The 12,076-nt window shown below is 36.3% G+C and overlaps 1 protein-coding gene across 6 annotated transcripts in view; it reads right to left on the bottom strand.

Annotated features, from left to right (window-relative positions):
- Positions 1-11,869, bottom strand: part of LOC120515556 (T-cell differentiation antigen CD6-like) — a 95,134-nt gene extending 83,265 nt beyond the window's left edge. For 4 of the 6 annotated variants that reach the window (XM_039736634.1, XM_039736635.1, XM_039736639.1 and 1 more), the window contains exon 1: positions 11,542-11,868. In XM_039736634.1, the coding sequence (XP_039592568.1) occupies positions 11,542-11,587 (46 nt within the window). In that variant the 5' untranslated portion in view covers positions 11,588-11,868. Of the gene's footprint in view, positions 1-11,541 lie in introns of all 6 variants that reach the window. The other 2 variants (XM_039736637.1, XM_039736638.1) reach the window with 1 other exon arrangement.
- Between the last annotated feature and the right edge of the window lie 207 nt (positions 11,870-12,076).

The raw sequence follows: 12,076 nt of genomic DNA, 5'->3' as shown, positions 1-12,076 counted from the left end.
CACTGTTACATCGATTTGCTTCAGTAATGTCCTTGAATTGGATTAAGCAAGTCTGAGAATGTTTGTTTTATTATGTTGTGATGAGTATGTACATGTTAGAAACTTTGATAAATGAAACACCATTACTAATCTTCCATCAGTATGTATGGTTGAAACCAAAATATCGAGTAACAATTAAGACACAGACAGCATCTCCAGACACTAGCAATGTATTTCAATAAGTGCACCCTGTAGATCTGCGTTCCTCAACTTTTTAGGTGTTGTGACCCACTTGTTCCCATATATGTGTTTTCGTGATGCCCCTTTAGTGAATCAAGCGTGATTATCAGGCCATTCCTCTTGGTGATCGACCACCATCCTCGGGAATAGGGGTTCGGGGGTTCTGAGCATGCCCACTGTGACCCTCTTCCAATAGGAACAATGCTGAGATATAAACAGCCCACTGACTGCTTGAGAAACACAGATCCAAGGTAACTTTGGAAGCGGGACGTTGAAATTAGCCTGTCATGCGATGACTGGAAGTCAACCATAATTGAGAGAAAGATTCAATTTAGTAAAAAAAATGACATGCACACCTACCTCGACTAAGAATATCCAAAATATTATAATAATAAGACCTGAATTGTCAAAGATAACCTGCTTGGTCATGTGTTTAAGGGGCGTTCAGCACTTGGATCATATCGGTGGCAAACTAATCTTAGCTTATGTGTCATACATTTTGATTCATTTTTATGTGAAATCCTCCAAGAGCGTTAGTCTGAGCAACACCAAATGGTCACAAAAAAATGTTTAACTTTCCACCCGAAAGCTCAATAGGAAAATGATGTGTTAGTTTGCTTTAGGCCTTGTTCACACGGGCGTTAAAATCGAGCGTTTTTGCGTTCGTAGCGTCCGGTGAGCACGGATCAAGCGCCGAGTGTTTTCTACACGTAGGAGTCAATGAGAGTGTTCACACGGGCTTTGGTGACGTGCGTTTGTCCGGCTGCACGTTTATATGGCATCAAAAAAACGTTGCATGCAGCTTTTTCTTGGCGTTCAAAACCCAACGAACGCAAGGAAACCGTTTCTATTTCGTTTTCTGCACGTTTTTTTTTACGCCTCGGAGGAGCGGGTGGAAGGGGCATTTCAGTGCATAACACCGGTGTAAGCGCACACTGGACTACTGTTTCCTTACCTCAAAGTGACAAGTAGTCTCTCTTCGGGGCTAACACCAAGTCGCATATTGGTTGATCGGCGTGCAATGTGGCATTGCACCAGCTGCAGCAGACAATCAAAAGTGGAAACCGACATCCGACAGTAATTAAAAACTTGCGGAAATTTTCGATTTCTTCATAAAGCACAAAAACTTCCTTTAACCCGACGTTGTGCAGTCAGAGGATGAACCCAGTAGCGGCGGCGATTTTTCTCTCCCTACGCCGCCAGATACGAGTATTTTTAAAACAAGAAGATTAATATCTAACATAGCAAAATGGTCCATATTGAAAGGAGGCACCTCAAATAAAACGACAAGGGCTTTCATATCCAGTTCCCGACACTGCCTCCACAGGTTAACACACAAACTACAATTTGGGCTGCAGGCTGGCGTTAAACAGAGACAAACGAACGCCGGTGTAGAAGTCAATCGATCGCCACCACAAAATGCAACATAAACGTCTAGGACGTTCAGAGCAAGTTCTTAATCCAAAAACTTAACGCCTGTGTGAACAAGGCCTAAATCTAGAAAATCATTTTATTTATTATTAGGGTTAGGGTTAGGGTTTTTTTTTTTTTGGAAATTGGCAAATTTATTAATGCTACTCTAAGACAAACACGCCAGACGGGCCAGTGTTAAGACTTTTTTTTGATGTACATGAGGGGCTGATCACACAGCTCCCTAAACTGGGGAGGGAGGGTGATTTAGAAAATATATATTAAAATATAAATAATCAGCTTATCTTATAATTCTAAGAATAGCCTGAGTGCTTCAAGAGGGCGAGCCTTTGGTATGATATGTCTTAATGACGATTAGGGGCATCAGTTTCAATATTTACTTCAATTGCACAGGTTTGCTGTTTAATCATTTTTGTAAAACACTTTCAGCTGACTTCTTCATATGAGAAATTTTCTAAATAAATAAAGTTATTCTTACAATGTTTTTGGACATAGTGGTCTGCTAACTGTTAGTATTAACAGAGTTCAGTTCTTAACCTGGTCACTGCATACCCCGTGGCCTCATACACTTTCTCGGGGGTCCTCCCATTTTCTTGTCACACCCCAGACATTGCAGGTGCGGTTAAACTGGCCAATCTAAACAGGACTGGTGTGGGTGAGTGTGTCCTGCTGGTGTGCACTGGGATCCTGTGCTGGTTTGGTTCCCATCTTGTACCCTAATTCTTGAATATACTTTCGTCCTTGTGACCAGAACTAACATGGTGGCTTAGGAAATGTTCAGAAAATATAAAGTCATAAAGCTGATACGTATTTAGTATGACTTTATATATTCATCGTATGTCAAGATTAACTCCACATATTCTAAAATCCAATCTTTTCATATGTGAGGCATCCTAATAAAATTTGATGAAATGCTTCAGATTAGAGATACAGATTTCTTATTATCTGCATATTGTATTTGTACTCTAAATTAGACAAGTGAGAAGTTTAGATGGAAAGAGTAGATCGTGACACAAAATAAAATAATTTATCAAAGAAGTCAAGGACTTCCACGGATCTGACATCAGATCTCTTTTTATCCACACAGATACTGAATCTCATGCCATCAAGTCAGTTTTGATAATATTATTTTTCAACCATTTTTTTTCCAACCCACTGAATCTGAACACAGGGTCACGGGGGTCTGCTGGAGCCAATCCCAGCCAACACAGGGCAGGGTGCCAATGCACCGCAGGACACACACAAACACCAAGCACACATTAGGGCCAACTTAGAATCGCCAATCCACCTAACCTGCATGTCTTTGGACTGTGGGAGGAAACCCACGCAGACACGGGAAGAACATGCAGACTCCACACAGGGAGGACCCGGGAAGCAAACCCAGGTCTCCTTACTGCGAGGCAGCAGCGCTACCACTGCGCCACCGTGCCGCCCTTTATTTTTCAGCTGATCGGAAATATTTTACAGATTGCTTAAATCTGCAAATGTAAGAATTATTGATTTAGTTTACTTACAATTTCTACATAAAATATCAAACAAAGTGAGTTTTGGATCTTCTGGCACTTATGGTATGTTTGATATGGTGAAAGAATATGAACCCTTGTGTGTGGCCTGTCTTGGTGGACCACCATACAGGTATTAGGTAGTCGGGAGTGAGGGTGGGTGAAGTGTTAACAACCAAAGTAAAAAGAGTCTTAGAAAATTGGTGTTTGAAGCAAAGAACACAAACTAACAGAATAATAATAGCTAGTCATGTACTACAAACTAGGCAGGCATGGTCACTGCTGTATATCATTACTGACGAGCCGCAGCTAAGGTCGAGTTTCGCAGCACAAGATATGGCGCACTTATTTGTGAGGATGAGTTCATGAAGAGGATTCCAATGTTTAAATGCCATTCTTAGCCCAACACACACTAACTTGTGCCCTCTAAAACTGAAGACACAACACTTTAGACTTGCTGCTAAGATGATAAATGATGGATAAACACACAATGCAGAAGACAGTAACAGCAGGAGACATCAGCAAGTTTAACATTTTCAGCAGAAAATATTAAATTGACATTAATAGCTTGCCACGACAATGTTTTCAGAATGATTTTATATATGCAAATGTGGATTTAGGAAATGGTGATCATTTTTGTAGTGTGCCTTTATAATATAAAATCATATAGTATTATAATATTATGGAAAAAGATGAAGAGGAAGAAGAATAATATAATATAATATAATATAATATAATATAATATAATATAATATAATGGGAAAAGATGAAGACGAAGAAGATAATATTTTAATTTTCCCATGGGTTTAGTAAACTTTACCTAATCTAAGCGAATAACAATATAATATAATATAATATAATATAATATTTTTGTATCAGTATACTGCTGCTGGATTATGTGAATTTCCCCTTGGGATTAATAAAGTATCTATCTATCTATATAATATAATATAATATAATATAATATAATATAATATAATGGGAAAAGATGAAGATGAAGAAGATATTTTTTAATTTTCCCATGGGTTTAGTAAACTTTACCTAATCTAATCTAATCTAATCTAATATAATATAATATAATATAATATAATATTTTTGTATCAGTATACTGCTGCTGGATTATGTGAATTTCCCTTGGGATTAATAAAGTATCCATCTATCTATCTATCTATCTATCTATCTATCTATCTATCTATATAATATAATATAATATAATATAATATAATATAATATAATATAATATAATGGGAAAAGATGAAGACGAAGAAGATATTTTTTAATTTTCCCATGGGTTTAGTAAACTTTACCTAATCTAATCAAATAAGAATATAATATAATATAATATAATATAATATAATATAATATAATATTTTTGTATCAGTATACTGCTGCTGGATTATGTGAATTTCCCCTTGGGATTAATAAAGTTTCTATCTATCTAATATAATATAATATAATATAATATAATATAATATAATATAATATAATATAATATAATATAATATAATATAATATAAAGGGTTGTTCCTGTCTTGCACCTAATGCTAGCTGGTACCTTGCTGGGATAAAGCCAGTTTGGAAAATGGATGGATGGGTTATATAATATAATATAATATAATATAATATAATATAATATAATATAATATAATATAATATAATATAATATAATATAATATACAGTAGATCATTATGTCATATAAACTCTGCATTTTACCACTTCTGTAACTTTTGTTTTTCTTTTACTACTCATAAAGCACATTGAGCTACACTTCCAATACGAAATGCGTGTCGTTGATGTTGCTTTCGCGTCCAGACAGAATGGCAGAATGAAGGTTAGCCCTGCTGCTTCGTGGACCCTGAGATCGAATCCCTTCCAGTTATTGTGTTTGTTTTTCTGAGGAGACCCCCATTCTTTTTCCAGGCCCCAGTGTGTGCCTGCGTAGGACCTCCAATGGGCTTTCTAGAGAAGCTTCTGGTCCACCCTAACCCTAAATTGAGTTCATTTAAGATTGTTATGTTGCAGTATATGATTATGAAAGCCTTTTGAAATCTCCCGTGACTCTCTGGATTGACCAAAGCATTACTGTTTATTTCTGTTGGTCGCACTGCTACAGAAGTGTGTGTTCTTATTACAGTATTTTCGATTATTTTCTTCTTTAGTCATGGAGTGGTGAGCTGGTTAACACTGATGCAGTGCCCAGTTTGAATTCTGCTCCATCAGTCTTTATGGCGTTTCTTTCAGGTAGTTCAGTTCAGTTTGAGTTTTCAAGAATATGTGTGTCATTAAGTATGACTGTGATAAATTGGCAGCATGTCCTAAATAGTTTTTTTCCCTTGCCCTCAATGATGCCATGATAGCCCAAGGCCTGCACTGACATTTCGTTAGATAAAGTGGGTATACCGTTGCATGAATGGATTCATCTATACTAGGGTTGTCCAATGCCAGTCCTGGAGCCCTACTCTGGCTGCAGGTTTTCATTCTAATCTTTTTCTTAATTAGTGACCAGTTTTTGCTGCTAATTAACTTCTTTCCGATTCATTTTAATCAATTTGCTATTTAAGACTGTGATACAAAACAAACCAACTCATGGCCAGCTCACTTGTGTCCGTCATGCAATATCTGGAAATAAAGAAACGTGAAGATCTCAGCAATGCTGATCTTCTCAGGTCCACAAAACATTTTGACGGTGCTCTTAGGAAAAAGGAAATCGACGGTTTTGGAAATGTCTGCTGTGGCAGAATGAGAGCAGCAACAGACCACGGGATTAAATAACGAGCTTAATTAACAACAAGAGTCGGCTTCTAATTAAGAAACTGGTTGGACTGAAATAGGTTGGAGTTTGAGGCCTCAACTTAGCTGGTCATATGATGCTATTTAAGAGAAAAAATAAAGAAATTCAGAGGACTGAGTCTTAAAAAAACAAGGCAATTAAAAGGAAGGGAAAAGGAGTTAATTAGCAGTAAAAACGAGTCAATGATGAAAAAAAATGACAGGAAGGAAAACCTGCAGCCACTGCGGATCTGCAAGATTGGAGTTGGACGCCACTGATTCTACACCACGTAGGTCGCTAATCCTGTTCAGTGATTTATTTATTTATTACTTTTTATTTATTGATTTATTGATGTATGCATTTATTATTATTTCTATATTGTTGAGTGATTGATTCTGCCTTTAGCCAGTGGTATCAAATCACAAAAGAAGAGAAGTGGCGTTATGTTCTGATCAAGGAATTGCATTTCATGCCATTCTTGGAATGTGCTGAGGAATATTTTTCTCTATGATTTGTCATTTTAGAATATATTTTTCTCTTTAAAGTTGCTGCCGAGCACAGTACGTATCCAGCACATCTCCTGCGATTGGCCTAGTTAATTAACGCTTAGTACGTTCAGGCTGAATATCTTCCATCTGTCCTTTTAGGTTTGTTTCTCCTGCTTTCCAAAAATGCAAAATCTTGGATTATATGTTGACTCTAAATTTTTCTTATATGAGTGCGCCTGAGTATGTCCTGGGATGGACTTATACCCCATCTAGAGTAGTTACCACCTCAAACCAAGTACTGTTAGATTAGGCGCCAGCTCCTCAACTCAACACCTTTAACTGCACAAACAGATTGAAAAGTGGAGGATGAGCAGTGAAATGTTCCAGAAAATAACCACATGCCTTCTTAGGGATTCTAGCTGTTTATTGAATTCTTTGGATCTCCTAAAAATTCCTTAAAAATATCTTATTTTTTAAATTTAGGAGAAACTTTTACCCAAAAGGGTACATTACAGTGGCTTATGACTATAGAAGAGTCAGGGATTAAAGTGACTTTGGGGGGTCACACTATGGGTCAGTAGTGGGGCTGAATCGGCGTCGTCCTAATTTAATGTCCAGCACTTGAGGCACTCGGCCACACGCAAACAGCTGAGCAGTTTTTGGATGCAAACAAACAAAGCCTTAAAGTGACTGGCATTCCAGCTTCCTTCCTTTCTTAATCGTGAATGGCGTCTGCTGCTTGAAGATAAAGCTGCAGGGGGCTGCTAGAGGGAAGTGGCACCCTATCTCAAACAGCACAGTTAACCAATAGCTGTTCTTTGGTACACTTTCAATTAATTTAATAAAAATGCATTTTCTCCCACAGCCCAAAGACATGCAAGTTCTGTGAATTGGCACATAGAGAGTGTGTGTGTGTGTGTGTGTGTTCTTCCTGTCAGGGGTTGTTCCTACTTTGTGCCCACTGCTTACTGGGATAGGCTCCATCTTCCTGAATGCCCTACTCTGGATAAGCAGGTTTGAAAGTGGATGGATGGATGGATTATTTTCTAGAACCTGATTCATGTGCGTGTAGATCTGTGTTTGTAAAGTGCAACACAAAAATAAAAAGTTTACATCAGCAGCCCAAATGTGTGCACTTCATTCGACTGCAAGAGAAGCCCACCCTTTGGTTTCTGCCTCCACTAACCCCATGTGTTCAGAATAATATATGCTATAAATGTACATATGCATACACATAAACGCATACATAATCTTATATATAAGATTGTGTATATAAATATATATAGGGTTAGGGTTAGGGTACACACACATACAAGGGACGTTTAAAAAGTTTCTGCACTTTCATATTTTCATTGGAAACAGTGAAGGTAGGAGGAGTTGTATTTGGGCATTAAATAGTTGGTACAATGCTGGGAAAATGTCATTTGTTTTTGAATTTCTTAATAAATACAGTTAAAAAAATTGGTGGAAACAGATCTGAATGGCCCTATATATATATATATATATATATATATATATATATATATATATGTGTGTATATATATTGTGTGTATATATATATATATATATATATATATATATATATATATATATATATATATATATATATATATATATATGGCATTCCTATTCTGAATCACAATCTGATGGTATAGGTGGTTAACGCTTGTGAAGTTCGAGGTTCGATTCCCGAGAGGGGTTGCAGTGAGTGTGTATGCCTGAAGTGCCCAGAATGAGGACGAAACACATGTCACGTACTCTTTGCATTATTTGACAGTAAAACTTTGATATATATATATATGTGTATGTATGTGTGTATGTGTGTGTGTATGTATGTATGTGTGTATGTATGTATGTATGTATGTGTATATATATGTATGTATGTATATATATATATATATATATATATATATATATATATATATATATATATATATATATATATATATATATATATACACACATGTATTCCCACATGGCTGTTCAACTATGGCAAGTTTATGTGAGCCCAGATTAATGTTGATGAAGTCTTGCATTCTATTGTTTTAAAATTTGATTCCATGAGTGATCCAAATAATTCCAATTGATGAGACGCAGGGAAATGTTCATAGATGACATGGTGTAGTGCCATTTAATCCAAATGTCTGGTTTACTTCAGGGTCTGTTTGCTCTTGTGCTCTCGCTCAGAATCGTAGTTGGCACTTGATTTTGAAAAAAATAAAAATTTGAAAATAAAAAACTTTTTGAGGACTGTTGGCTTTAATAGCCAATGTGCTCTGCTATTTTTCAGGTAAGGTTGATGTACTGGCTAATCATGGAGCTGGCGACATGTTGCCTGTTGATTAGCACGGTCAGGGTAGGACTTCACAATGCACTGTACAGGTGACAATAATGACCCTGTCAACCTATGAGTACGTACACAACACATCTATGCAGGGGGCACAGAACTCAATTCCCATGCCCAGTCACTCTCTTTATGGGGTTTGCATGTTCTTCTTTTGTGGTTCCTTCAAACCTGTCCTGAATTGGATTAAGCAGGCTTCTGAATTGTTAGGTTATACATTTTATCATTTTCTTAAGCAGGTTTAGAAGAATGAGGATTTTACATACAAGTGTTCATCAGCAGACCAGCACTCTGTCCTGTGCGGGTGCCTTCTGCCAGATTCCCAGCTAATTTAGGATCACTAATAGTCTTGAGACCCAAAGGTTCTGTACCGGGATAAACAAATTAATAAGTGAATGGATGGGTGTATGGCAGTATATGTGTATTTTTAAGTATATGCATATTTACATTTGTGGTGTACATACACACATTCATATATACCTACATATGCTGTATATGTGCCCATACATTCATCTCCCAAAGTTCCAGGCAGACTGTCCTCCCCTAACAGTACACAATTACCCTTAATGCATGTTGTACAGAGAAAGATTGCATTTTATTATCCGTTTGTTTTCTAAACTTGCTAAATCCTGAGCAGAGTCACTGGGAAGCTGGAGTCAATCCCAGTAGGCATCAGGCACAACAACAACATTTATTTCTATAGCACATTTTCATACAACAATATAGCTCAAAGTGCTTTACAAGATGACAAAAGACAGTGACAAGAAGAGAAAACAATTAAGAATAGGCAATATACTGTATATTAAAGAATAAATAACAGCAAAAGAAGATAAGGTCAGATTGGTCGGGAGGTCAGAAAAATTAAAAGTGCAGTTAGGCTGAAAACAGGACACCAGTCCATCACAGGGTGAACACACACACACACACACACACACACAGATCAATCGGGCACCCACCTGACCTGCAAGTCTTTGGACTGAGGTATGGAAAACAGAGCAGATGGACTATTTATACAGTAAAGAGTGAGATATAAGGAGCAAATTCTACATCTATAAAGTCATAAAGCTGATGCATATCTAATATGACTTCATATACTCATCATATATCAAGTTTAACTCCATAAATTCCAAAATACAATCTTTTTGTCTATTTGATACCCCTGGTGATTGCATAATTGGATTAAATGTTTCAGATTATATATATATATATATATATATATATATATATATATATATATATATATATATATATATATATATATATATACTGCAGTATTGCGGTGGGCTGGCGCCCTGCCCGGAGTTTGTTCCTGCCTTGTGCCCTGTGTTGGCTGGGATTGGCTCCAGCAGACCCCCATGAGTTAGGATATAGCGGGTTGGATAATGGATGGAGATATATGACTTATTTAGCTTTATGACTTTATAGATGTAGAATTTGCTCCTTATATCTCACTCTTTACTGTATAAATAATTAAATGTATACATATGTATATATATATATATATATATATATATATATATATGTATATATATGTATATATGTATATATATGTATATATGTATATATATGTATATATATATATGTATGTATGTATGTGTGTGTGTGTGTGTGTGTGTGTGTGTGTGTGTGTGTATATATATATATATATATATATATATATATATATATATATATATATATATATATATATATATATATATATATATATATATATATATGTGTATGTAAGCATAAGTATAGATTTCTCTATTTATCATCTAAATTAGAAAAATGAGAAGGCTGGATGGAAAAGAGTAAATTACTACAGAAAATCAAACAGTTTATCAAAGATGTCAATGACTTCCATGCATCTCCTATTATCTACAACGATATTGAATCTCATGCCATCAAGTCATTCTTGATAATATTCATTTTCAGTCTGCAGTTATTTATAATTATGGATCAGCCGCTATTCTAAAGTTCGCTTCTTTCTGTCAATGAACAAAGTATGAATTCAGTTATTTCCAATTTATTTATAAAATATAAAACATGGAGATTTTTGGATCAGCTGCTTTTTATGGTATGTGTGATTGCTCAGAAGTCTGGTTAAACAAGGTCTGCGTTTGGCCTACCTTGGTGGACCGCCATACAGGTAGCTGGTAGCCAGGAGAGATTTTGGGTGAAGTGTTAACCACCTAAATAAAGAAAGTCTTTGAAGATGATGAAAATTTCAATTTGAAGAACATGTGTGCCAAGCTTTTTATTTCTATACTACAAACAAAGCCGTTTTGGTCGCACTATTATTACTGATGAGTTATTAGAACAGCCGGGATGAGAAGTGGCCATTCAACCCAGGAAAGCTTGCCAGTCCTATCCACTTAATTCTTCCAAAATAGCATCACGTAGCTTTGTGACGGTATGATATGACACACATATTGGTGAGGGTGAATTTATTAAGATGATTCCAACATTTGAATGCCATTCTTGGTCTTTGAAATGAGACAACTGACATGCTTTACCACCAAGTCCTCTGAAAACAGAAGACGAAATTGGAGATCTGCTGCTAAGATGATAAATGCATAAATACACACAACACACAATAATAAATACATAAATAATTCAATAGCATTAATCAATAAATACACACGACAGTAACAGTTGGAGACATCGGCAAGTTTAACAATCGGTGGCGGGTTTAACAAAATATTTAAGTAGTTTACTGTGACAATTTCTTTGAATGACTTTACATATGTTCAGTTTAAAGTTAATAAAATGCTAAATGGCTTACGGAATTAGAAATATCTTACCTTCAGAAACAGAAGCCAAAAAGACAATGAGTAAGAACGGAATCATTTTTTGAATTTGTTTTTTTTTGTTTCAAGTCCAAAATGTCAACAGGCTTCCTCACTGCTTTCTTTGTTGCTGATGCTTTGATAATAAAATATATTTGTTATAACTTTTATCCCGCGACAAAAAAAAAATCGACTTCTTGCACCTGTTATCTTGCTCTGCATGTGCGTGTTTGCAAACTGTGGTTTCCTTCAATTGTCATTTCTGCAGAATTGCCTTTTTACTGTTGGTGGGAGGTTGTATGGAGTGCGACCATATCTGATAGGTGATGGTGTGCGCAGTGACAGCTGACTTCCCTTAATTATCAAACCCCACGACGTGCTAGGGCGGTAAGTCATCAGCAGAGAAAGTCGCCGGGGTGGCAGAGAAGTCCACTGTGGGCTGTCAAGGGGGGCTTACATGTTTAAGTGGAAACCACAAAAAATGTTTGGCAGAAGGGGAAGTGAAAGAACAGCATAAAGGAGCCAGCGTAAGAAATCCCAAATCTTCAGC

The sequence above is a fragment of the Polypterus senegalus genome, chromosome 15 (assembly GCF_016835505.1).
Source record: "Polypterus senegalus isolate Bchr_013 chromosome 15, ASM1683550v1, whole genome shotgun sequence".
Taxonomy (NCBI): domain Eukaryota; kingdom Metazoa; phylum Chordata; class Cladistia; order Polypteriformes; family Polypteridae; genus Polypterus; species Polypterus senegalus.
The sequence above is the reverse complement of the archived record's forward strand: the minus strand, read 5'-3'. Positions and strand labels throughout refer to the sequence as shown.